The sequence below is a fragment of the Lipophrys pholis genome (assembly GCF_963383615.2).
Source record: "Lipophrys pholis genome assembly, chromosome: 15".
Lineage (NCBI taxonomy): Eukaryota > Metazoa > Chordata > Actinopteri > Blenniiformes > Blenniidae > Lipophrys > Lipophrys pholis.
In genome coordinates this window covers 11,283,826-11,311,159 of record NC_137642.1, presented here as the reverse complement: position 1 = coordinate 11,311,159, position 27,334 = coordinate 11,283,826, and the positions used below count along the sequence as shown (strand labels likewise).

The window sequence follows — 27,334 nt, the reverse complement described above, 5'->3', positions numbered from 1 at the left end:
GCATATAAATCCTTGTTTTTTTACTCTTTTAAAGCTGCACCACAGAGGCGAAACGGCGACCTCAGTCGATTACCTTTCTTTCCTTTGCTATCCCATGGATATTCACTGCAAAGCAGACCCCTTCTCGGCGATGCACCGTGAGTATGCTGAAGTAGTTCAGAAAACACTCTGGTGTGGCTTTATTACGTGCACAAAACGCATTTTTCAAAGTTTTGTTTTTCTTCAAAAAAGGAGAAAACTATAAGATTAAATCAGTTGAATTATTTCTCGCCGTTTGCCATTATTTGATTCCAGTAAACACAGCGTTAGAATATTTAAAACAACCTCATATTTATTGGTGTTTATTAATGTACTCAAAATGACTTTTCTCCTGAAAGTGTCTATCAATTACAAGGAATATTTACTAAAATCAACCACGTCAATTCAATGATTAATAAATTAAGAGTATAATATTAGGAAAACAAATACTGACAAGCAGGTGGATATCACAAATGTTTTAGACATTTGGGACAATAACGCACATGGACATTGTTTACGTTTGTTTTTATTTATTTTTTTGTACAGTTCCTGCAACTTTGTCTCACAGTTCAGCTGAGACGTTAAAATGTAAATGGGAGAATAGAAACTCCTCAATTTAAATACAAAGCTTTTTATTACCTGTGAATTGGCTTCAACAAAACAAGTGTACTTTGTGTGTAAATTGACGCAAACGTGACAAAACATTTTCTTTTCCATCATTTCATGCGGTGGATGAGAGTGAGGAGAGAATGAACGTGGCGAGAGAGAAAAAACTGGGGCAGTCGTTGTTGGAACTCTTCATTTTCCTCGTGTTTACCTCCATATGATATGCGTAAAGAAGACCCGCACTCCCGCTGAATTATTTATCCCTCGCCACTCGCACAATCCACGTTTGTAATATGAGTTATCAAAGCTTATTTTAATTATTTACAATAATTGTGCAAGGAAAATTAAACAGGGGCGAAACATAATATGTGCGCCATGTGTTGGGCTGCAGTGGTGGAGATGCTATTGGAAAATGACGGTTAAGTAGGCCAAGCGCTTTTTGTTGTTTATATTTTTTTAAATTATATATAGAAGAAAAATAAAGTGTTCCATGTGTAGTATTTAAACGATTGCTTAATAACGTAGTGTTTTTTGATTATTTAATTGTTATACCTAAAACTAAACAGACATTATTACTATTATTATTATTGATATTGTTATTATTATTGATGTTATTATTATTATTATTATAACATGCGCCATACACGTGGTTTACACCGTGCGAACTAACGTTGATGTGGCAATTTTTTTTTAAACCAGGAAAATAGTACATGTTCAATAGATGAGAACATACAGACGTTTCCAAAAACAAGACGAAATAAAATAAGCCTGCAAATAGATGCCGGTGTTCTCTGAAGGTATGTAATGTTATGTCCCCTCGTGCTGCTGTTGTATCCCACGCAGGGCACGGCGGTGTGAACCAGCTCGGCGGGGTGTTTGTGAACGGCAGACCCCTCCCGGACGTGGTGAGGCAGCGGATCGTGGAGCTGGCCCACCAGGGCGTCCGGCCCTGCGACATCTCCAGACAGCTACGGGTCAGTCACGGCTGTGTCAGCAAAATCCTCGGCAGGTAAAAGGGTGGATCCACTACCGACAGAGCCCTATGTGTGTCAAACATCAATCTTCTATAGCTGCTGTTATATGCGCACCCAGCTCTATTTCAGCCTCAGTCATCGGTTATATAGACAGGTCATTTTTTTTCCACACACTCTCTCTCTGTCTTTTATTATTTTATTTTATTTTTTTTACTTGAACACAGCAGTTTTGCGTCCCAGATTTTTTCTATCCATCACCTGCAACCTCGCATGATAAAAAAAAAAAGCATCATAATCATGAAATAAATGCGAGGAGGTTAATTTGCAGCTCATATCCAATGAATTAAAAAAAAATGTCCTAGAGAAATGTGAGGCTGTGTGAATATTGTATGAGACTAACGACTGGTGCCTGTGAGATTACTGTAAAAGTAACTTCTCAGGCACAAATTGTAATATTACCAGCGGATTGAGAAAAACCCACACACACACACGCAAAAAAAAAAACATTACAATGAGCTTTGAGTTAAAATAAAAATCTATATCATATGCGTAACGTCCCTGTATTTTTTTATAAATATAAAAGTAGGTCATTTATACTTAAAGAGCACAAATGCTGTGAGATAATATTTTGAAATATATTTTTTTCAGCTATCAGAAGGCATTTCAGAGGTATTTCATTTCACACACACTGAATGTTTGTCAATAACATTTACCAATAGATCACGGTGGCACGTCGTGCATGCTACTGTAAGCTCATGGAGACTAGAAGCGAGGTTCCCCCTCTCCCCAAACTGTGCTCTTACAGCTAAATTGTCCTTTGTTCTGTCCGTCTCACTGCTCTTCTTGTTTTATTTTAATGACACTGCTTTTCGTTGAGAATCCGCTCTGTTCGCTTCCCAGCTGACACTCAATTAGACCCATATAACTGCACACTTCTAGTCCAATTATTAGATTAATGCCGCCATCATACTCATAGGTGATTCTTTTTTTTTTTTTTTTTCGCTGTTATATGTACCTGCAGAAGGTCGTTGGAGAATTTTGTTTCCACACAAATGAGTTTTAAGACACTTTTTTTTTCTCTGACTTGACTTGATTGGATGCATTCAAGAACGCTCAATCTGTCTCCCCCCCTCATGCAGGTATTATGAAACCGGCAGTATTAAACCCGGAGTCATTGGTGGCTCCAAACCAAAGGTTGCAACTCCGAAAGTGGTGGATAAAATTGCAGACTACAAGCGCCAGAATCCAACCATGTTCGCCTGGGAGATAAGGGACCGGCTACTGGCCGAGGGCGTCTGCGACAACGACACAGTTCCCAGCGTTTCATCCATCAACAGGTAGGCGGGAAGAACTCTTATTATCATGTAGATTTTTATTATACATAGATATTTATATATATTTTTTTAAAAAGAGTACTGGTAGCCGCTCGAAGTGGTCACATTTTGTATTTGCAAATTTAACCATTCGGCGCAATATAAAAGTGATGCAAATACAAGGATCGGGATAAATCATCTCCGAAATAAGCATTTGCTCTTCACACACACACGCACACAAGGCGCAACTCCAGTCAATTCCAGCGGAGCCTATCCGGGGTGGTCTCACAAGTGCAATTCAATCCTCCTGTTCCACAACACAGCCAGCACGGGGGCTGAGGCTGGGGCCACGAAGAATCACATCTGTCTCGATAAAAACCGATCAATACCGCGTAACCAGATCCAGAGGCAGAAGGAAATACCCAACAAAGTCGTTCAATACGCGGACCACACTGCGACAGAGGCTGCTGCCTCTATTGCCACACAATTGCTGTGTTTTCCAACACCGAGGTGTGGAGCGACAACAGATCTACATTTCAAGATTATATAATAATAATAATAATAATAATAATAATAATAATAATAATAATAATAATAATAATAATAATAATAATAATAATAAAACCAAGTAAATTAGATTAAAAAACACCAACTTTTGGAAGTTGTTGCTGTGCGTAAAAGTACGATAAAGGAGTTTCTGTCTCCCTGAAGCAGCAGACACCCAACACCTTCACCTTTACACATGAGGCGGGACAAAGTGGACAAAGTGTCTTTAGACAGAGGACGGCTGGTGAAAAAATGCCCCACCGCATGTAGGCAACGTGAAAAACCCCCGTAGTGTGCTGCCAGTGATGAACTTTGGTTAGGAGGCACTGTTCCAGAGAGCTGGTCATCAGCATTACATTTTAATGAGCTGAAGAGAGTCTCATAACACATCCAAGCTAAATGCAGGAGATGGGTGAGTCATTGCAAAAAAATGAAAAGGGGGAAAAATAGAAATATCTGGCAGCTTTAGATTTTGTTTAGTTTCAACAGGTTTCTTTTTTTTATTCTTTGATTTCAATGGAAAACAAAACAAAAAAAATGTTTAACTCAGTATTTAATAATGTTTCTAAAGGAAACGTTACAGATAATGTCTGAAATGTTAGTTGTGTAACAGCATAATTATGGGAAATCGTGTCCATCGAAACTACACAGGCTTCTTTATTAATAATTAACATAAAATTTTGCTTCAAAGCACAAATCAGCATCTTTCATGTTTTAAGTGTGGCCTCGCTAATCTCAACACGTTGAGACAAACTTTAAGAATTTCTCTCCCTGATGGATGGTTTTAAAACAGAACGATTCACAAATTTGTATTATATTGCAGAAAATATGCAGGATAATCTCACATGAACTCCACTTGATTGTACCCATAATTTGTAATATTACATTTGATAAATATATGTATGTTTAAATTTGTTTTGCTAAAAGAAGGATTGGGAACAATGTGGAGGAGAAAATAAAAAAGGAATGCTGGTATAAGAGGCAGTCAGGGGAGAGACAGAGACAGTGGACCGCTGGTGGTCTCTGTGGTTAAGGAGATGACCTCTGCTCTGTTGACTAAAGAGGATGTCCTGGCTTTAAACACATTTTCCTGCATGAATTATTAAAGATTACACAGAGACTGGGTTGCACTTTGTTTTGTTGTCGCAGCAAGGAGTTTCCACATGCTGCACCATGCCCAATGGACAAAAGCATACCCATAAGCAGCTTTCAATCATATTGATTCACATTTTAATATTTCTTTCAGGATTTTTTTTTTTTTTTTAACAACACCCAAACACCAAAGTCGTTAATTCAGCCATCCAAATTGCTTATTCAATATCAACAGCATAGACTCGAAACAAAGTCCTTGAATTCATGAGACTCCCCCGAGTCATGAGGTCAGATAACTGTTGTGGTGAGATGTTAGAAATTCAAATAAAATATTGATGTGTGTTTTCTGGAGGAGGCTACTAGCCTTTGTTGCCCTGCCTGAAGGAGAGAGTATGGAGGACACATGAGCTAGTGAGGGGAATGAAAAGAGTCTGATATACATTTTTACCCCTGAGGAAGTTAACCCCATAGCTGCCTGGCTTACAATTGATAGCCTATTGCTGGTTTCTGCATGCACAAGTGAGTATTTTTCGGCCTCACCTGCAGCCCCCCCCCCCCCCCCAAAAAAAAGTGTTTTATCTGCTTTTTTTCTGTCGAGTTCACGGATTTCCACACGGGATTTCTGTCACTTTACAGTGCTGCCTTTTAATGGATGATCTCATGTTCGTCTGTCAATCAAAAGATTACTGTAGTCATGGTTTAATGTAATGCGATCATGTCCCATAAGAGCAAAATCTGAGCTGGGGTAAATCCCACTGTACCTTTATCGTTGAATCAATTACAGCAATTCTCACATTTACAAAGAGATAATAATCTTTGAGGCTTTTTTTGTTCTTTCTATAATTATTTTCATACTTCCGTCTGTATAATTGTTTTGACGCGAATGTGAGCAATGGGTTAAAAGACTTTGAACATGGAAGTTTGTCTGAGCTTGGGCCAAAAAGATACCGTCGCTTTACTGTCGTGTAAAATTTTAAATTCAACAACTGCATTAGCTGTTCCTTTGATGCCATTTATCGCCAACTTTTCAATCTGGCCACCCCGATCAATAGGCCCTGATCCCCAGTTAGCCTGGATGATTCCTGTGTGCACTTTAAAAAGACAAAAAACTACAATAGACACCCGAGAGAGTACAGTGAAACATATAGAAATAGGAAAATGAACTGCAGAAGAGTAAAAAGAGAGTGATAGGAAAGAAAAAAAAAATTGGCATTGGAAAGACAGCCATTGTAAAGTACAGTAAAGCAGACGGCACATTGGAGAGTGAGGCGAGGGAAAAATGAGAAAAGAGGATGAAGGTGAGAGTAAAAGATCAGATTTGAGAGATGGAGAGAGAAAGAGAGAGCAAGGGGAAAAAGAGGGAGAGGGGAGCAGGAGAGGGAGATTATTAGAGCTGGCCAGGTAGAGCCAGTGAAGCTGATCATTGAGGTGAATTGATGTGATTTCATGCTTTGTTTGCAAGATCATTCAGACCAAAGTGCAATGAAGACTTTCCCGCCACATCACATCTTACTGGTATAGGGACTTTATCATATTTCTAACCCCAGAATCCAGCTAGATTGAATCCACCATCTCAGGGGGCAGCTCCTATTCACACTCACACAGGAGCACAGAGATTGCCCTTAAAGCCCGGAGAGTGGCTATTTGCGACAGGGGCCTGAATATGAGGATAGAAGCGCCCCAAACGATGAAGCACTTGTACATGCACAGGCAGTAAGTGGATGTGATGTGTTGAAGTGTCCCGTGGTGGCTGGTCCGGTGTGAAATCTCAATGCTCTGGAAGCGGTATTGATTGATCCGTGTCTGTTGTTCACTTTGCCAGGATTATCCGCACCAAAGTCCAACAGCAATTCCACCCATCGCCTGACGGATCTGTCACGCCGCTCTCCACGCCTGGTCATACCATAGGTGAGCGCCAAAAGGGGGCCGCACACAGATTATAACCCGGCCAAACGACCCGAACAGAGTGACGATACAGAGGCGAACTAGAATGAAACACGTCATTTCGTGATGTCCATTTACAACTTTTGAGACACTTGTAAAATTCAAGACGCCTTAATAAGCACCAACACAGACTCACACAGCTTTCTCTTTCAGTGCCCAGCACAGCGTCGCCTCCTGTGACCAGTGCTTCCAACGATCCTGTAGGATCCTACTCCATCAACGGCATTCTGGGCATCCCCCGCTCCAACGGCGAGAAGAGGAAACGAGACGATGGTAAGAAAAACACAAGACCTCTTTGTTTTCCCATCTTTTTAATTCTCCTCATCACTCATCTCCAACTTCTTTTCCTGTGTGTGAAAAGGATGGCATTTATGACAGCGCTGCAACCAAGTGTGTTTCTGTATGCCGTCTCCAGTGACTTGTTATGTTGTATATCAGGCAGGGCAAGTGTTGAGGGAGTGCTGTGATTCAATCAGCCTTTCTGATGCCCTACATTTTACCATACAGATACGCCTACAGTGCTGCATCTCAATTTTATACCACCTCAGACGTATTGTAGATTCCCCATATAGCTGTCATACAACTATAATCCCCCTTGGCACGGCATCAGCCCCGAGCTGTTCTGGGTTCTCAATCCTATAGAGCAGCAAAAGGCAGAAAAAGAAGATATTTTGTGATTCTCGGCCAGTAACTCCAAGCCAATAAATATTCTGTACCATATTAATATAAAACGACATTTCCGTTAGACTCTGAGCCTATTTAATTCTGAGGGGAAGCATTAAAGCCAGGCAGCAAACATGAAAACATTCAATATTTTTGACTATATACTAATACTGTCAAGGAACTGCCAAGGCAAATAGGCGTAGATACTCTGAAAGATATAAGAGGAAGCCTATTTAGTCCAAGCCAGAATTTCTCATTCCTAGGCAAGAGAGTGGACACACACTGCCTGAGGACTAATAGATTATCGGTTGTGCAAACAATTGGCTTTTTTAATGCCTATGAATTAACATGTCCCTGGTGGAGGCTTGAACAGGTGTAGGAACAGCCCGGTGGAGGCAGGGAAGAGGCCTGTGTGTGTGTGTGTGTGTGTGTGTGTGTGTGTGTGTGTGTGTGTGTGTGTGTGTGTGTGTGTGTGTGTGTGTGTGTGTGTGTGTGTGTGTGTGTGTGTGTGTGTGTGTGTGAGGCTGATGGGATGATATGGTTGAAAATGATCTCAAAGAGCACTTATCAAAACAGGCCACTTCCTTCTTTTATGTTTCTGTCTCTTTAGTTCTCTGGAGTGGCAACCACTTGGATGGAAGGAAAATAGGACATTGTAAGTTGAACATAGAACACCCTTTTCTTTTGCTTTGGTCTATCACACCACAATACTCTCCTCTCACTTGTCGTTTTTGCTCTTTCAGGGTTAAGAGCTTATGACGTGTGATGTTGTTTGTTTGTTTGTTTGTTTGTTTGTTTTTTCTAATATATACTCTCCCGAGACATTACAGAAAATTAAGTGGAAGTGACTGCAATAGAATATAAAGTCACGCCAAACACACAGTTCACCAACATGATTTATTCACTTTTTATACTTAATCTTAACGAGAAATTTTCCTCTTTTTATCATGTGAAAAAAATCATTTCTGAATTTTGTGTTTGATTAATAATTTGTGTGATCTGTTGCATGTCTGTAAACTAATCGAAGATTTTGAGCTTAAAGGTATTTTTCTTATTTGTGTCGACATTGCTATCATTTGACCATGAAAAAAAAAAAAACAACAACTCCCAGTCCTTGTACCAGTGATGTTGTGATGGCAGTGTGATCCTGGTGTGAGTGAAGTCAGCGGTTGCCCTTTTAGGAAGAAAAAGGTCCCCATTACTGCAGGGCTGTAGAGATAATGTAGTGTGACACGCGTTATGTACACCAGGTCCCCGTAAGACGAGCTTCAGGGACATAGGTGCCATAAGAGCTATTAATCTGTCCTTGTCATGTGTTATTGCAAATTAAAAGTAGCATGTTACACTGGACGGCTTTGAGTGAAGATGGGAGGGGTGTGGGGGATGAGAGGCAGAGGAGCATAGGAATGGGAGGGGGGGGGTTGAAAAGTGGGTTTGTGAGAAGAGGAGGAGGAGGAGGGGGGAGCGAAAGGACCTCGATGAGGACCGAGCAAGAACTAGTTTTTAGGATTTGTGCAGGTGCACCTTGAAGAAGGGAAATATCCAGTACGTGTGCGTTTATGTGCGACTTTGTGGTTTCTGATGCTTTTCGCAAAGTGAACATAGTGACATTTCAAAAGAATTTGCAATTCTGCAGAGAAAAGCTATTAATTCACAAATTACCCCCCCCCCCCCCCCCCACTCCCCCCCCCCCACCCCTCCTTCTATCTTGGATGTGCAAGCTATCGAAAAGACAAAAGAAATAGCCTTAAGGGGGGGAAAGAGAGAGTCTCAGCCCTATCTGTGGTAAGATTGGTTTGCATGTCTGCAAGCAGCGATACCAATTATGCCAGCGCTGGGAGAATGCGTCCCTCTCCTTTGCCCACCCACCCCACCCACCCACCCACCACCAACAGCACCACCTCCACCACTGCCGCCCCACCCTGAATCTACCCATAGCCAGATTTATTTGTATATCTCATTACAGGAAATGGAATGTTGTTCCTGCCAAATGCATTAATAGTGAAGTGGGGAAATTAGCCTGTTGTACAGCATGCTCTCACTCAGTCATTTAAACCTATGGTGGAGGTGGGAGCCAAGAGGAGACGGAGGGGATTGGATGACAACTGCTGGTGATTATAAAATGTGTATTACACTGTGAGAAGTTAATGCACTCGTTTAAAAAGTTTGAGCCTTGCCGGAATTTTCTCGAGGATGACTTGGACGTGAAATAATATGTACCAAAGCTGCTGTGATCTGTTCTATTTTCTTAAAAGAAATATGGTTTCTGTTGGTGGTGCAGCCCCATGTAAATGTACTGTTTTTCTCCTCTTGGCAATACAGTGACAGGTTATTCCTGACCTTGCTCCTGTTTGCAGTCAGGTTGATGTGACCTAAGTGCATGTTTCCCTCACCGTGGGTTTGCTGGGTCCTGGATGGAGCCCAGTGGAGCTCTCGGGAGGACAGGCAGTAAGGAGCTGCGGTGATAAATTAGGTGGAGAAAGCAAAGGTCATAACTTGTGATTGTAGCGTGGGTGTGGGATGAGTGTAGAAGGAGCTGATGAGTGCGTGAGAGAAGGGGGGAAAAATGTGGTGTAGCAGGTTTATTCACTGACGACATAAAAGAATGAACGCTGGCAGCGGCGGGAATCATATCAACTTTCTTCAGTAGCATGAAAAAAAAAAAATGTACACCACAGCTGTTTAGATTTGTTCAGATTTGACTTGGCTTGGCCCTTTTGGCGATCGTCCAGAGTGTATCTTTTAACACATTTGACCCATTTGCTGCGTTTAAATCAGTTAGTGTATGGATTTGAACCAGGGCCTGCACTGGTTGACTAGTCAAGCCACTCCATGACAATGAGTCAATAGAGGATCACTTTAGAAAATAAATGCATCCAGAGCGAGACAGAAAAAATGGAATCATGAGAGCCATGATGGCTCTGATGGGGTGTGTGTGCAAGAGAAAAGCCCAGGTTTGAGAGGGGCCACAGAGCGTAACATAGAGACAAGAAGCTGTTAGAGCCCTGACAGTAGCGGAGGCACAAAAGGGTCCACATTGCATTCCTCCCCCTCCTCGGCTTTATCTCTGTGTTTCTCCTCAGCGTTTCATTTCTCCTCCATTGTGTACCTCTTCTTCCTGAGGCCTGGTGGCATAAACTAGTATTTGCATCAGGCAAAATGGCTGCAAGAGACCCCACGTACAGTTGTAAACAACATACAATGAGCTCCATCACCAAAATATAAAGAGAGCAAATTCACTCAATGAAGAGGAATCATGTCATAGAAAAGTCAATTACTGGCAGCAATGCCGAGAATTAATGGAGCGATGCATTACTCAGCTTGAAGAGTGAGAAAAGTAGGGATACGTTAATTGCATTTCCACAAATACTCAGCACAGAGGGTGGCTACATTAAACGATAGCTTGGTCCAGAGGAGGGAGATGAAGACAGAGGACAAAGAAACATAGGAGGAGGTAATGGAGTCACACTAAAATGGGAGTATCCTTAATATTAATTTAGACGAATGAGTTAAACCTGAAATATTATAAAACAAGTAATGGACTTCTTTTAATGTGTTCTTCTACTTATTCATATGTTGGCATTTTCAATTCCCTGTTTTGTTGTGGTGTGTTTTAAATAACATGTAAATATTAGCTCAAATTCAGTCAGCAGTTCACAAGAACCATATTTTTATTATAACAAACACATCAAGAATAAATCAGTATATTGTTTAAAAGAGACGTGGACAGCAGTACCCTGGAATCAAACCACAAACCTTGAATTTCAAGGCCTTCCAACCACAGTCGATCCAGCTCTTAATGTATTCAGTTCACAAACTGCTTTCATGTTTTGTTTTGTTTTTTGTTTTTTTCATTATGAACTCTCTGCATCTATCTGGGTCTCAGGATATAAAATGAAGTAAATAAAATACTTAAAAAAAATTTTTATTGGCAAAGCCTCAGCGCTGCCAGTGAGCGCAAATATCAAATAAACATCACTATGCCCGCTGACAGTCAGTACACTGGTTGGTGGTGCTAAATCGAATTAATAAAGCTCTTAAACACGCCACAACATAACAGGATCTTAACAGCCATGGCAGTGTTGCTGCCTCTCTCCTCTTTCTCCCCCACCCCACCCACCTCTCTCCTTTCCGCTTCAGAGGTTTCATAAATATAGCTAGCTTACAGCGAAGGAGTGTTCACCCTCTGGGTATACCAGTTTGTTTGTGCTCGCTCTCTCTCTCTCCCTCTCTCCCTCTCTCTCTCTCTCTCTCTCTCTCTCTCTCTTTTCAAGCTCAACAGCATTTTTAAAACATCAACAAATGATCCGCAATTTGCAATAGCATCATTTCACCTATCAGCAGAGGACAAATAAGTAAAGGGCTGACTCGCAGCCTCTGATCTAGGGAACCCCATGTCATTGATTTACGGAGAGAGCCCAGCGGTGTGTAGGAATTCATTTGCCTTTCAAACAAGCCTCCACTTCGGCTCTCCTCCGAGTTATCTTATCACAAGAACAGGAAAGATGAAAGAAGGACATTAAGGGCCACCACGCCACCACAGGATCTTAACAGCCCCTTTAAAGACGAGGCAAAACACAACGTCTTTGATACAATCGAGGCCTGCTGTCACTAGTTGAGAGCGAGAGAGAGAGAGAGAGAGAGAGAGAGAGAGAGAGAGAGAAGGACAGACCGACAGAAAGAGAGAGTATAACAACTTTTAGATCTTCATATTACTAATTAAAAGCAGTTTAATTTTCAGTTTCTCTCTTTGAGTCGGAAGCAAAGTGGCAGAGTTGACATTTCTTTTTCAATAAATTCGGACACATTTTAAAATTCAACCTTTGTACAACATCCCTCCAAGTGAGGCATTTACTGTTGGGTCTGTCCGCACTTCTTCGTCGTGTCACTGCTGGTGATTCTTTTTTTTATTTTTTTATCTTGGCTTGTCTCCTCGCACGTTGGTGTTAAAACAAAGAGACGCAGTCAGCTGGTGATGTGAGAGTGATAAGAGAATACCTGCTGAGACACCCGAAGGGGGTGAAGAAACACTGAGAAAACGAAACAAGTCAGTCAATGAGACAACACACACACACACACACACACACACACACACACACACGCACGCACGCACGCACGCACGCACGCACGCACGCACGCACGCACGCACGCACGCACGCACGCACGCACGCACGCACGCACACACACACACACACCACACGCTCTGACAGTCGGGCTTCACACTCCACTTGACACGCTGACTGTCAAAGGATGAATCTGATTTATTGCAGCTATCTTATGATATATGTCAAACATGAACCCTTAATGGCAAATTCTGAAAATAAATGATTTACTATTATTTCCATTTAAAGGCCAAATCAGTAATTTTTGGGGCACATAAATTTGAATTATATTCATGTGAATAATTTCACGGGCGAGAGAGAATATTTTGTGGGTTTGAACTTAAAATGACCAAACTCTTTTGCGCCACGTTCAAAACATAACTTGTATAAACAAACCTCCAGTAACACCCAGCTGCTCTTACATGGTCCGTTCTTGTGTGACAGACCGTTGTCAGGACCCAGGCTTGTTTTCATTGTTTAGATTTAGATAACAGAAGGAGCATCAAAAAGAACCCAGTGGTGGGACTCTGTGTACTTTTACTACTAGTTCAGGAGGCCTTATTAAGTGTGTGAGGGGGTGTTCAGTATAAGCATGGTCCTCTGGAGTGAATGACAAACACTTGCTATTGATCAGGCTTGCCTTTTTTTCCCCCTTCAGACCAGCTGATACAAGGTAATTAATGGCTCCATTTTCTGCTGTACCACAGAGAACAATTGAGTTTTATACAGCAACACTACCACTGCTCCACCCCCAGCACCCACAAACCTTCACCCAAGGAAGCTGTTTAAAACAAACAAGCAAATGTCAAAGCTAAAATATTCTTCCAAACTCATGGAAGGAAAAAACAGTTTTAGGTTGTTTTTTTTCAAATAAATATTACACAAACCTAAAGTCAATATATTTTAACATTGAAGAACACACACACACACACACACACACACACACACACACACACACACACACACACACACACACACACACACACACACACACACACACACACACACACACACACACACACACACACACACACACACACACACACACACACACACACACACACACACACACACACAGCCAATTGCAGCCCTCTATTCCATTCTCTCCATGGATCTATTTCTTGGTGCGAATCGGGTTCATCCTCTGGCCTCAGCCATTGAAAAAAGGTCAAGCAGCCGAGCAGAATGGCAATAACGCCCCTGAAATGGTACCATCAGTGGAACATGATTGATCAATTGAATTCCATAGCACAGAAAAATGTGGGATTAAGTAGAGTATTATACGCACAATGAGTTGAGGCATGATGTTCATTCCAAGTTCATTTCGCCTTCCTCCTCTGCTAGCGGATCAGGCAATCAATAGCGGCCTTGCATATCATATATCACCGCTGACTCGCCCAGGAGAGAACATAATCTGCTGCAAATTTAGAATGACAGATTTGTACGAGCGCTAAAGCCCTCATCCGCTGTTGGTGGCGCAGTATAGGGAGGAAAGGGAGGGTGGTGGGAGGCAGCCAGCAGAGTGGAGGTTCCTGGAATGCTGGCTGTAGGTTTTAGCTTTAGATTTTTTTCATTTTATTTTATTTTCAGCGCTGGGGACATGATGAGTGAGCAGAGGGAGAGCTGCAGCAGCAGAGGTGGGCTCCCCGGCCAAGTTGATGGGGTCAGAGATCAGAAGAACGAGGGAAGCAGAGGCTCATTTGTTTATATAGAGTGTGACCAAGTGAGGAAATGCATACACTTGCCCTCGACGCCCCGTCCTCATTCGGCCCCGGGTACCATCCATGCTCCATTCTGCTTTCCGAAGGAGAGGAAATGTGTGGGGGATGGAAGGAGAGAAAGAGAGGCAAGGGTAATACATTCAGGAGGAAATAGTACAGTTAAATAATGGCTCTCCATTTCCCGCTGGCAGAGTGAGAGGCTCTGTATGTAATCGCCAGCCCTACTTTCTTCTCCGGGAACACACGCTCTCCCTTACAAGTATATATTTGCACTTGAAGGTAATCCATCAATTACCATGGACCCATCACATGATGACCATGCTGATGGTGACTGTGACTCGAGGTGGGGGAGGCAGAGAGCTGCTCCAGCGAGTGCATGTGTGTGAGAAACAGAGAGATAAAAGCCACATCTGACGCTGCGTCGCCCTTATTTCACCACTGCTCCTTGAGCCACTGTTCTCATACCCACTGAGCTCCAAAGTTCTTTGCCTCACGATTTTGTCACCAAGCTGGCTTGCAGGAATAATATCAAGTTAAACTACTGGAGCCATGTCCTGATGCAGAATGTCGTCGCCCTCCCTCCCTCCTTTTCCCATCTCCTTCTTACTCTAGATGGCTCTGATGGCTCAGGCCCGGGCAGCGACTCTCAGGGCAGTGTGGAAAGTTTGAGAAAGCACCTGCGAGCGGACGCCTTCACCCAGCAACAGCTGGAGGCCCTGGACCGTGTGTTTGAGAGGCCTTCTTACCCCGATGTCTTCCCCACTTCAGAACACATTAAACCTGAACAGGTTTGAAACGCATTTATTTTTCCTATGAAGATATTGAGCAGCAGCATCGTACTGTCAGTCCGTTAATGAAATTAACTTTGAAGATTTCTATCGTTGTCAATTGGTAAAAAACCTGACACCAGTGAGAAAAAGTCTTGTGCTACTTTTTGCCAAAAGCAGCCTACCAGCCTACCGCCGATAACCTTTATTTACATACTTTAAACTGTTAAACAACAAGAGACTATTAATTTTTCCATTGGAACTCTATGTGGGTACCCATGCAGCCTTAGCAGTGCCCTAATTGAGTTCATTTTCATCTCTGCGCGATCGTGGGGAATTACAACGGCGATAAATCAGAGGGACAGCCCCTCAGCCTGCTATACAGCTCCTAATGCAGCTAATTACCAAAGTGATTTCTACGGCAAGATCAATACCAAAACGAATTGGAAATGACTTGCAATCACAAAGAGTGGAGGAGAAGGTATTAAAAAGGCGAGAGGGGGGGGAGAAAAACGGCGTCAGAATGGTCCAGAAAAATCAGTTTTAATTTAATGTAATATTAATCAGACTGCTTTCCACTCTTTCTATGCACCTCCTTTTTTCTCCCTGCTTCCAACACCCCCTCCCTTTCTGAAACTGGTGAAAAGGTGGGATATTAGGCTATTAGGGGCTTGTCTGGTGTCTGCGTCAGGGCATTAAAAAGCCATTTTGAAGAGGCCAGGCTGAATAGGCCTCATCCCTCCCACACTTCTGGCAGCCATGTGGTCAGGTCATTCAGGCCCCTCTGTGCTTGCCACTCGCCCTCCGCCCAGTCCTGCCCAGCCCTACCCACAGCCCATCTGCATGACAAAATGGCTCTTGTGCTGCGGAGGCCCAGCGGAATAGAGAGGAACATCCAGCCTAGTGCCAGGGAACAGTTGTAAGCAGACAATTAGAGTTTATCTGGGATAGAGGCAGACAAGACTGGGGTCACCAGCTCGCCCCTGTGGGACCCCAACCCCATTGAGACAAACAGATGCACACAAGCACTCCGAAACAAATACTCGCAGACACTACTGTGTGCACACACACTTATCCTTTCAAAGAGAATCGGGTCAGGAAGTGTCATCTCATTAACAAACAAGATTCATCTCCACTGCGAGCAGTTTGAACCAGAGATTAAAATGAATAAATACTGAAGACTTGGATGTGGATTATGTCTTCTACAGTAGCATAGCAAACTATGAGTAGAAAGTAAAATATGACAAATGGCTGGAACTGCACAGGATGTTGTATTGTGCTGAAAAAAATTTATAAATAAGATGTGAAGACTAATAAAAGCCAAAAAGTCACAAAACAATGCAATTTTAAGAAAAAACCTATTTTATTAACCGTGTTTTATGTGTTCATCCTCAAGGCAAAGCACAAAGGCCAATTTTGAGGTTGTACTCCCCTTTAAAAAACATACCACATGTCTCTCCTGTAACAAAGCCCTGAATGTCTCCTCCCTTGACTGGTCACAGGGATGACTGCAGTGGAGCACAAAGAGCCAGCTGACACCCCGTCCTTTCACTCCTCTTCCAATCCCTCTCTCATCCCTCTCTCCCTTTCTGCCTTCTCCTCAGACAAGCCCTAATGCATGCATACATCATCATAGGTCTTGGTAAAGCACAGGAAGCGGGGTTGGGGGCCACGTTCATAGGAAATTTTTCAGAAGAAAAACAGCGAGAGGATCACTGGTGCCTTCCTCAAATAAAGCCAGGGCTTGTTTCAAACATATTCCATACATTGACACCTAAACTGGCAAATCTGCTCCAAATCCAAATCTAAAAGAGGCGCGCGTGCAGCTCAACTGTGATTTTAACTAGATCATGACCTGATCTGGTGGAATGTGAACTTTAATAGAGCCTGTGTGAATTACTCCTTTTGATTGCCACCTGCTCACATGTGAATTTGTCTGCAGGCAAACGAGTACTCTCTCCCGTCCCTGAATGCCGGCCTAGAGGATGTGAAGCCCAGCCTTTCCACCAGCGCTAGCTCTGACCTCGCCTCCAGCGTCTCCCAGAGCTACTCTGTTGTGACAGGTACAATCTGACTCATGCTACATTGCTCCCAAAAAAAGAATACACACGGCTGCGGGCTCTCCCACAAAATCGACAGCAAGGCCATCAAACTTGAAAGTAGCATGTCGTCCGCACGGTATTCAATTGTTCAAAATGTTCTGGTCACCTCTCAATAGCCAGCTTTTGTACAACTTCTACAATTTTCTCTAAAACCAAAATACTCAATTATCAGCAAAACCATTGTAATGAGATTTTTGCAACTGGAAAAGGTTAAGGAATAGTGTCGTCGAAAATCTACAAAAATATTTACACTATAATCCCAGCAACATAAATGAGAAAACTTTATCAAGCCTTTCTTATCATTATTTACTCATCAAGATGCCACCACTTTGAGCAAATCTTCCCAAACAACGTAAAATGGCTTGATGAAAAAAACAAAAAACTTTTTTCATCCTCTATTAGTTCTAAGAGATATCTCATCTGAGTCCATTAAAATCCCACAGCTCTCTCGCACACTGTTGCGTGAGCTTGGATTGGCCCGATAACAGATTGACTAGCAGCACTTCTCATAAGAGACAGCTGCTGTTCTCGCCATGACACGACGTTGTCATCAAAGGCTATCATAGCCTGTTGATTGACAGCGGCTGGAATAGCACTGTGGCTGGCTGGCTGCCTCACGCTGTGGAGGGAGTGTACGAGAGAGACCTGAGACCCAGGCAAGAGGCAGACAATGAAAGAAACACTGAAATTACAAGGGTGTTTTTTTTTTTTTTCCATCTCGTGAAGCGATTGCTCTTTGTAGGAGGAGCTCCGATGAAGGACCAATAAGTAAAGGCAGGTGTGGAGCATTGGATATCACATAGTGTCTGTATCATATAACCTGCACCATCCCAGCCTGTTTTGTACGTTGGCTTCTCTTGCTCGGCTGTCCATGTTGATCACCACCTGGTTAATTGAAATATGACTTCATCGTGACTTCTTGAGGGTCTTTTCCCAGGAGAGGCAAGGCGAGGCTCACCGACGGCCACATTGACTCCAGAATAATATGCCAGCCTTTTATTAAAAGTCCCATAATTATGCTGTGGGAATCGGAGTCAGTGAGTCTACTCTGTGTGTATGTGCGAGAGAGTAAGTAAAGACGAGGACAGCATGATTGAAAACTGCAGCAGGCCTGCTCATATGATCTCTATAGTCCAACCCCAGACACGGGCGCAGAGCTATGGGAAAAGAAAGACCCCCTTCTTATTCCTGAATATGTGGGAGGTAGCCGTGCCCCAGAAAGTTGGGCCTCAGGAGAAGAAAGGTGTGTTTTTGTCTTTTATGCCGGGCTCCTCCTATGAAAGTGGTCTCGCTCTGGGGAGCACACTCATAGCAGGTGGCCTCCAAGCCACCTGGGGTCCTGGGGGCCTCCTAAAGCGATACATGTGAGGGCCACAGATTGTATAGAGGAGATGAACTGACAAAACTTTTTGCAAAGTGGAGCATGACAACATGTTTGTTTCTGGGGGGGTTTTTGGAGCCATTTCAAAAATGTGTTTGACTATTTTGAGCAGCAAATTAAACTCAAGTAATATCCAGTACACATTTATGACTTGATTTTCACGACTATGCAAACTAACGCATTAGGCATCTGATTGTGTGTAGGTTATTAGTGCAAAATATTTTTTCCGCCATTAGCACACCCTGTAAATAGGAATGTACGCCAAGGCTGAAGAAATGCTAAATTACCTTCCTCACTTAGTCTGGGATCCAATTATCAATAAATTATGCTCTCAGACGGTATGAAGCGATGAGATTATATTCATTCTTTAAATGTTTTCTGCACCCAATTAAAATGCACCCAGTTATTGATCTTGTTGATTTTTATGTCCTGAAATTTGCATAATCTATTAAAGATGAATGATTAATGAAGTGCTCAGTTTTGCAGTTTAGGGGCGCAAGCACAAGCGATGTCGGCCATGTTTGTGTCCCATTTACCCTAATGTGTGAAAGAGACAGTTACCTAGGAGGGAGGGCGTTTGGCTGCCAAGTCGGAGCAAGATGCTGTGCACTGAACCACCGCTAACGCTTAACAGGACGCACAATGGTCAAGAAAATCAGAATAAAATCCACATTCATCATTTTTAATTCATGCAGGATCATTTGCTGCACTTTTAGTTATTTTTATAGAAAGAAAGAAGAATATAAAGGCAATCTTTCTTATCAACAGGTGAAATAATAGTGGCTATGGCTGAACGGATACAGTTTTATATTTACCATTTCCCTTCAAAGTCGAAACTTTTTGTGTGCCGTTGATAAACGTTGTGAACTGCGCAGTGCGTCCCCGAATACCGCACGTTATGATTCACTACTGGCTCTCATCCAACATCTGTGTGTGTGCGTGTGTGTGTGTGCATGTGTGCGTGCGTGCGTGCGTGTTTTGTATTTCTTATCTTATTTTTCTCTTCTTCTCTTTCTCTCTCTAGCAAAAGTAAACAACTTACAGTATCCTGCAGATTGTGTACATCTTTGATTCAGTTATTCCGATCCCGCCAGATGATTTATACGTGGAACAAATTATGTTTGAGATACTTTTCCATAGTTTAGCAGGGCGGCGCCCAATGAGAGTTCAGTGGCGTCGGAGCAGGCAGGGCAAGATAATCATTCTCCACAGAACCTGTGGGACGGCCGGGTGTAAATGGGCTCCCCTCTGACCTGGGAAAACTCACAAGATGAGAGCTGCTCCTTTTTTAGTTCTTTTTTTTTTTTATCAATTTCTCATCTTTCTATGAGTAAAACATGACAAAAATCGTACAGATGAAATTTTAGATTAATTTACTCACTGAAGTGTGGTAGTTGTAGGTTTTGTTTGGGGTTTTTTTTGGGAGCTGGCAGTATCAGCTTTTCTCTGCTGGGTGGCGAACAACAAGCAGCCACCTGACCTGCGGTGCCTGGTGTGTAGCCTGGTGACAAACGGCTTGTCTCAACTCAGTTCACGCCTGCAGCCGCCAGCTTGGAAATTAATGTTTATATCACCCCACCAGCACCACCACCACCACACAGACAAGCACACGTGCACACAAATAGCAGAGTAACCTTTGAAGACACAGTCAATAATGATTGATGTTAAAGCTGTGGATGTGGAATTTAAATTTAAACTCTTCACTCATTCACAACTGAATGGAGCTTTTAACCGTAATTGTACATTAATACAACGGCAATGTGAGAATGTAAGATATGCTGTTCGTGAGGCAATTATTAAGCAGATTCTAACACAACTCCTCTCTATACATCTTCCTCGCTACTAAAGGGAAGTTTTGCTTTGAACACAGTGAAAAAAAAAAAAAATCGAAGCAGTTCTCTTTAGATTGAATGTCAGCGTCTCAAAACAAGAGTTCTGCGAGTAAATGGTTCACGCAGCAAAGTTCCTCTGTGTGTGTTTAAAAATGAAATGCTCACTTGGGGGAAGTCTGTTCTAGCTATGTCTGGAAGCATCACTCGGCGGACTGTTGTGGGTTCTTAAGAGTCCATTTCTATGGTTGATGGGGTCTGTAGACGTGGTATCAGCGGTGGAGCACAGACAGACGTTGGAGAACTCTATACCATCTCCCCTCTCTCAGAGATGTGTTTGCTGGGGAGAAAAGTCCCCAAGGACCCCGAGTTTATCTTCCATCTCCATCATCAGGGCTTGTGATTTGACAGGCTCCCTTTACCCAGGCGCTGCCTCGTCTCCAGGACAATAAGCAACACCATGTCTGATTAGTTTCAGAGTTCAGTGGTCTTGAACGCAGCATTTGTATCGGTTGTTGTTTCGTTGTAACCCCTGTCTGCCTGACAACGTTTGCTCGCGGCGCTGAGAAAACAGAGGCTTACAGTAACATGCAGGGAAACTCAGACACGGTATTAACAGACTTGACCTCATGTTTGGCAACTTCATTCTCATCCTAACGTTCAGATTAATGTCCCAAAGATGAGGTGGGCAGTATAACCTGACAACAAGGTGCTCTCCAGGATGATGATATATTGTGACTGCATGAGCAACATTCACTTAAACAAGCCATCTCAGGCGATAGCTGCACAATCTGTGTTTGAAAACTAGGATACTCCAGGACTGAGTTGTGTTTTTCTTAAACTAACAAGTAAAATATGACATGTTTTTGTTTTTTTAAATATTGTGTAACTCTTATTCTTTTATGGCTGCTTTCGATGCAATCTCTTTGTTGGCTTTGTTGAAAATTCATGTTTAATTCAACGATTTAAGCTGGCTGTGATCATGAACAGTGACAAAAGCAGCAGTGCTTCAGAATTAGGTGTATTAGTAACCATGTTTTCATGGTGTTCTTGACAGAACCAAGGTAATACTTTCTTTTGTCCTTCTCTTGTATCAGTGTGCTTTCTGGATGTGTAATGTGGCTAAAAAATACTTAACAAAGACTCTAGGATTTTGAAAGCTGTTTTAACTTTAAAAGCTTTAACAGATGACATGTTAGCTATAATTAACTGAAGAGGAGAGCTAAGCACAAGGGATTTGCCATCATTCCCCAACTGCAGACCCGCTTTTCTATAAATGTCTGACATAGGCTATTTGGACAGTGCATTTGACAAAGTTTTGGCCCATCCAATTAAATGCAAAGCCCACTCATTAGAATATCTCAATTCATGCCAGATCTTCAAGGCAACCATTCTTTTTAATGATCTGATCATACATTGAAAATGTACAGTTAAGACCGTGTTGCTCACGCTGTAGCGGAGACAGTCGCCTGAGATGAGATGAGAGTGTATTTACTGTAATTGCAGCTCCTGACTTCTACAAATGTCACACAGACAAGGAGGGGGACTGTATGGGAAAGCAACGAGTTACCCTGCCTGACTATGTGATATTAGGTTCTCCGGGGCCGACACTGGTGCGTCCCCTCTCCATAGAACGGCCTTTATCTTAATGAGGAATCGCAACACACAGTCCTGTTGTAAAACAACAATGATGAGGGAAGCAGCTAATGAGGCTATCATGGTGTCGGGAAAGAGCCATCTCTCCCTACAGGGCCCAGCGAACAGAACGAGCTCTGCAGCAGGCACGGAGAGGCCGGAGACAGAGCTTACATTGATTGCATAGGTCTGAGAGGCAGAGCCGGTGAAATGAAAGACGCCAAGACTCATCAGCTAAATTAGATCAAAGTGTAGAGTTCTGAACTGTCTGCAAGCCGATTGTTTGGTTATTTGTGGGAGTGATTTTGTTGTGCGAAAGCAGCCGTGAGATTATGTTGTTTGTTTTCCCAAAACCTTGGGGAAATTTTTTACGCATTTGAGCTTGATTGATCAGGCGCGATGTGTTGTTGCAACATTTCACTGGTGTATGTTTCCACTTAGTTGAATGAATTACTGCTGGGTGCGTGTGAGATTATTATTATAAGCTATGTAAATGAACAAATCGGGAGCTAAAGACTGCTTATCTATTCTGTATTCATATATGATGCCTGCTGTTAGGTTCTTAAAAGATAAGTTAATGTGTATTAGCAAGTGCACTTCTTATGATGTTGCTCATCCTTATGGCTTCGGTCTGATAAGGATATGGAGTCCGGTCTTGTGATTTCCATTATCTAATGGCTGTGTTATGCTACGTGCGTGATACGATTTGAATATTTTGTAGGTTCTTGCCTCAGTTGAGCAGTTTTTCTTTAGGTCGTTTACTCATGTGTATACACCCATCTAACCATACTTGTGAGCGTCTGACACGACTATGCACACAGTACGTATAAAGTTGTATGTCTGCATTATATCAAGTATTTATTTATTTTTTTTTTTTTCTCATCTGCCAGACTCTCACCCATCATATCCACCTTCCATGTGTGTAAAGAGAGAGCCCCATGAGGCATCTTTTGCCCCCTTCACCCCTTCCTCTGTTGGGGATTCTGCTCTAGCTGACATCTTGCCCCACCAGTCCAGCCTCTCTGTAGATGCCTCCACTCCCAGCTACCTTGCACATGCCCACGGCCCCTGCTACAGCCAGTATGCCAGCCAGCCCTTTATAGCAGGTACAACTTCAACTGTAAGGCCCCGTAGGCAGATTAAAAAAAAAAAAAATCAATCAGTGTCACTATGTTCAGCGTATTTACATCTGTGTTCACTTTGAAGCTGTTTAGTCATTCTTAATCATGCACCAAATTAAAGCCACCACCTCACATGTTGCTCTGTGGCCCTGCTGTTGATGCACACAGGACCAAAACTGACTATTTGGCCCTCATTAACCAGGACTGCTCCTCTCACCCCCTGCTTTCCTCCACATCTGACCCGTTGTTCATTTTTTCTCATTAACAATAGGCCTCCCAGTCCTTTTCCTGCCTCATGACAGACCCAAAGTAGGGGGTTGCAAAGGCAGAGATGTAGGGCTGATGCCGGGGCCTGGTTGAACCTGTGTGCCCCTCCATCCAGTCAGGCTCACTGCTGTCACTGTTAATTATAGGACTGAATGTGGAGCAAAGAACACAGAGAGCTCTCATTGGTTTGATGCTCTTGTCATTTTTTTAGCCATTTAAGACATTTGTGTTGAATTATTGTTGTCTCTGATTGGATCATTTCATCAAAGCAAAAGACTTCAGACCACATAAATGTTGATTGTTGAGTGATAACGATGGAGGTACGTGAACAGATAAGATGAGCATTTATGTGGCGTTAGATAGAAACACAAGCAACCCCAAGCATTATGAAGCATTATGATGCAACATTTCACATGTTTTTTTTGTCCTTCTCAGCATTTTAAAATATTCAAATTGACACCTTCTGGCAAGTTAGTCTTTCTCTAACCTCTTATTTTCTTATATCACCATGACCACTCATCAAGCAAAACACAATCAGTTGTAGCTTTTCTGTTGAAGAGTATCGACGTAACGCGGAGCATCCTTCTCTGTCACCACAGGTCGCGACATGGCCAGCACCACCTTACCTGGCTACCCACCCCACGTCCCCCCAACAGGACAAGGAAGCTACCCCACCTCCACACTTGCTGGAATGGTTCCTGGTAGGTGATTCTACTCCATCTTTATGATGTCGTTAATTTTACTGTTAGGGGGGTTTATTTTCATTAGTCCCCGACAACGGTGTCCTGTAGATGTCGAGGTCACTCAATAGTGCACATGTACACTAACAGAAAAAGAAACATGAAACACGCCTTCGCTATTGAGACAGTTAAGAAACAAAGCACTGCTCCTGACTCAAAGGATTGAAGCAAGCTTGTTATAGCTTTGTTAGACTGCGGTTAGCGTGTGGTTAGCGTCTGTGGATGAGGACATTAGATGAACTCGATAGGCGATCACCACAATCAGTGGCCGTGAGATAGGACAGTTCCTCTCAGTTACACTCCAGCTCCCAGCGCTCATTACCCTCGCCATGTCCACACAGCGCACTCTCACCAGCCCCATCGATAAACACTGCTTTTGCTCCTCTCCTCGCCTCCCCGGACACCCAGGGCTGCAGAGCGTATCTCTTTCCCCTCTACTTAACCTGCAGTTCAGGTTCACAGCAAACAGTTAAGGGTCAAAACACAGAGGCGTGGAGGGCCTGTAAATATTTAAATCACTATCTCTCTCAGGGATGAGCTCAAGTTACACAACCAGCAGTGAGGATGCTACAGCTGCAAGTGTGTGTAGATCTCTCCCCCAAAACAACTGAAACCACAATTCCCTTTATGGCGCGGAGACACATACCTCTCACACTGACCAATAATCAAGAAGCATTTCCAAGTGAACTCAGTGTGCATGAGGGTAACATTTTAGGAAGCAGAGGTAAAAGCTGATGTCTCGGATCAAATTGAGAAAATAGTTGTGCTTTATTAGTGCATGCCACTGGAGAGTTCTTATGGATATACAAACCCAACTATGCTTACAAGCACGACAACACACATGCCTTCGTTTCCAGAGGTTGTGGGGTTTTTCATCCAGTGGCGAATGACTAAGATTTAGTGAGCGGCTCCAAACACTGTTAAAGTAAAGGCCATTCTTCAGCAGCTTCATATAAAACCCAGCCTTTATAGTCCCATAAAAGAAGGAAACCTGTGGACCCACGGCATCGCTCTCTGATATCCCCTCAGCCACCCGTCCTTCCCTCCACACCCCGCACAGGGAGGACAATGAGAGAATGAGAGTCTCTGAGAAGCTATTAGGGAGTTTTGAAGCGGAGCATCATCACTTTAAAGCAGGACAAAAAGCAGAGAAGTCCTGTGTTAGAAAAAAAAGAAACAGAGGATATCCTAAAGGCTAACAGAGGATTAATAAAACAAGCAATTCACCTGAGGGGACTGTGGAGGGGAGCTTTACAAGTGGCTATGGAAAAAAAGCCTCAGAGACACTGCCGTGTGAGTAACTGCAATGTAACTTGGAGAAAAGTCATTTTTTGATATTATAACATCGCGTCAGGTGGACTTCACTTTTGACTCTGGTTATACCTCAGGTGTCTTTTTGTGAATTTTATTCCTCAACTCTTGCTTATACTCACTCATGGGCGATTGTATCAACAGCGATTTGAAATGAAATGTAATTAGAGGGGTAATATCTTACTAAATATTGTACAAATTTATATCGCTGGCTCTTTCCTGATGATCGTATTATTTGTTCTGCAGGAGGAGATTTTTCCGGAAATCCGTACTCTCATCCACAGTACACGACTTACAACGAAGCATGGCGGTTCAGCAATCCAGCATTACTAAGTAAGTGACTTTGTGTTACGTAATCTTAAACTTTCATAGTGATTAACAAAAACTGAAAGTAAAGTACCTATCACGAATGACAGAAAAACCCTCCAGGCTCTGAATATTTTCTGTCCCTGGAACCTCTACACATTTGTTCTACGTGACGTTTGACCTCATGGTTTCCAACGGCTCATTCTTCTGTTAACTTTCAGGTTCCCCTTATTATTATAGTGCCGCATCCCGTGGCTCCGCACCTCCCACTGCTGCCACTGCCTACGACCGTCACTAGTCACCCCGGAGACCAGCTCAAACTGCAGGGCCAGAGCTTCGGCCTCCATATTGTCCCCGTTTGAGAAACACTGAGGTCCGAAGGGAAGCGAGGAGAAATCCCAAACAAAACCCCGTCATCTTGCGTCATGTGGAGGACGGAGGGGCGAGGGCGACGCCGGTGCACCCAGCTTCAGCGTTTAACACATTGGGTCAAAGCCCCCCCCCCCCCCCCCCCCCCCCACCCCACCCCCCACAGGCATCTGGAAACTCACCTATCATGCCCTCCCTCCCCAAAAGGCCCGAACATTTCCAGAATGACTTTAAGAGATTATATAAATATATATATTATAAAATATAAATTGAAGAAAAACAGTGTGAAGAATACCCTGTGGAAAAAATATTGTGGGTTTTTAATTTTGTTCCTTTGTTGCTGTTGTTGTTGTTGTTCTGTTATTCATTGATCCTCACATTCCTTTATGTAATAAACTGCAGTATTCTTCTGCTCCGAAGAGAGAAGTCCAGGGGAGATGACAATGGTCCCATAGCTTGGTAACCTTGAGATTTGATGCAGCTTTGTGGGGCCCCTCTTGACGCTCTCTGAGACCGAGGCTCCACACTGTCGAACGGGCTTTACTCTGGTGCTTTGACTCCGTCTTATGTTCTCATTTCTCCAATCTCACCTAAATTATCAGGCAGTCCCACAACTTCCAACCCCCCGCAGACCAATAGCAACATCACTCTCTCTGTGGCAAACAATCAGATGTAAAAATGTAAATCATTTTACTAAGTATTAAAAATATGGCAACCATGAACTCGAGCTGTTCTTGCTCCAAATTTACTGACTTTAAACCAGTTTTTGAGCTCCATCTTTTTTTATTGGGAGCAAAGTTATCAAAGATTTGTCAGAGTCACGTCTCCCTAATCTTCTAGTCATGTCTTTAATGCATGGTTCCATCGTTTTCCTCTATTTTGCACAGCCAATAAAATTAACCAAACGTTTTTCTTTTTTAATTGGATTTGGTACATTCACTTAAACTTTAATTAGATTTCTTTTTTTTAAAAGCATACATTTCAAATAATGACCTTGCATTGGTGTAAAGATACAACAGAAACAGACACGTATTTCTGTGTCATCTTTTTTTTTTTTATTATATTTCAGAGTGAAAGTGATGCTTCAACATTTTTGAAGACATTGTAAGCCATAACTCTTTGGCTACATGAACAAATCCAATTGTACATCATTCAGCTATTTAGTCGTACCACTAGATGCCTACACGGTCTAGAAAGCAGTTTACAGTTGTGCAAATCAACTGTGAATTGGCTTCAACAATTGCCTTACAAACCTGTTTTTTCAAGTTAAATCCATGCCTGTTCAATGAAATTAATTGCCTTTAAAACATATTTTCACCACCATTCAAACTCCATAGGGGCTGAAAGGAAAAACTGATTAATTTTGCTTTTTTTTTTTTTCTGAAATATTTTGTGAATGTACTCCTACCTACATTTGCCAAAGACTTAGTTTGATATTTAATATTTTATTTACAGTGTATGTATGCATAATTAAAGCAGTATTATCTTTTAAACAAGTCAACACTGAACATGTATGTCATGGCTTTT

The 27,334-nt window shown here is 42.6% G+C and overlaps 1 protein-coding gene across 4 annotated transcripts; it reads left to right on the top strand.

Moving 5' to 3' along the window:
- Positions 1–88: 88 nt before the first annotated feature.
- pax2a (paired box 2a) lies at positions 89–25,800 on the top strand (the record flags this gene model as incomplete). 4 transcript variants are annotated; one of them, XM_080482203.1, is made up of 11 exons in its annotated part: positions 95–137; positions 1,468–1,633; positions 2,738–2,935; positions 6,372–6,457; positions 6,647–6,766; positions 7,767–7,811; positions 14,592–14,767; positions 16,689–16,809; positions 23,681–23,782; positions 25,379–25,465; positions 25,679–25,800. In XM_080482203.1, the coding sequence occupies 11 exons, from the start codon at positions 95–97 to the stop codon at positions 25,798–25,800; spliced, it is 1,266 nt and encodes a 421-aa protein (XP_080338329.1). The 4 variants fall into 4 exon arrangements, with proteins under 4 accessions (XP_080338332.1, XP_080338329.1, XP_080338331.1 ...); XM_080482205.1 differs by having other exon boundaries at positions 25,660–25,736; XM_080482206.1 differs by lacking the exon at positions 7,767–7,811 and having other exon boundaries at positions 89–137; positions 25,660–25,736.
- Positions 25,801–27,334: the final 1,534 nt, after the last annotated feature.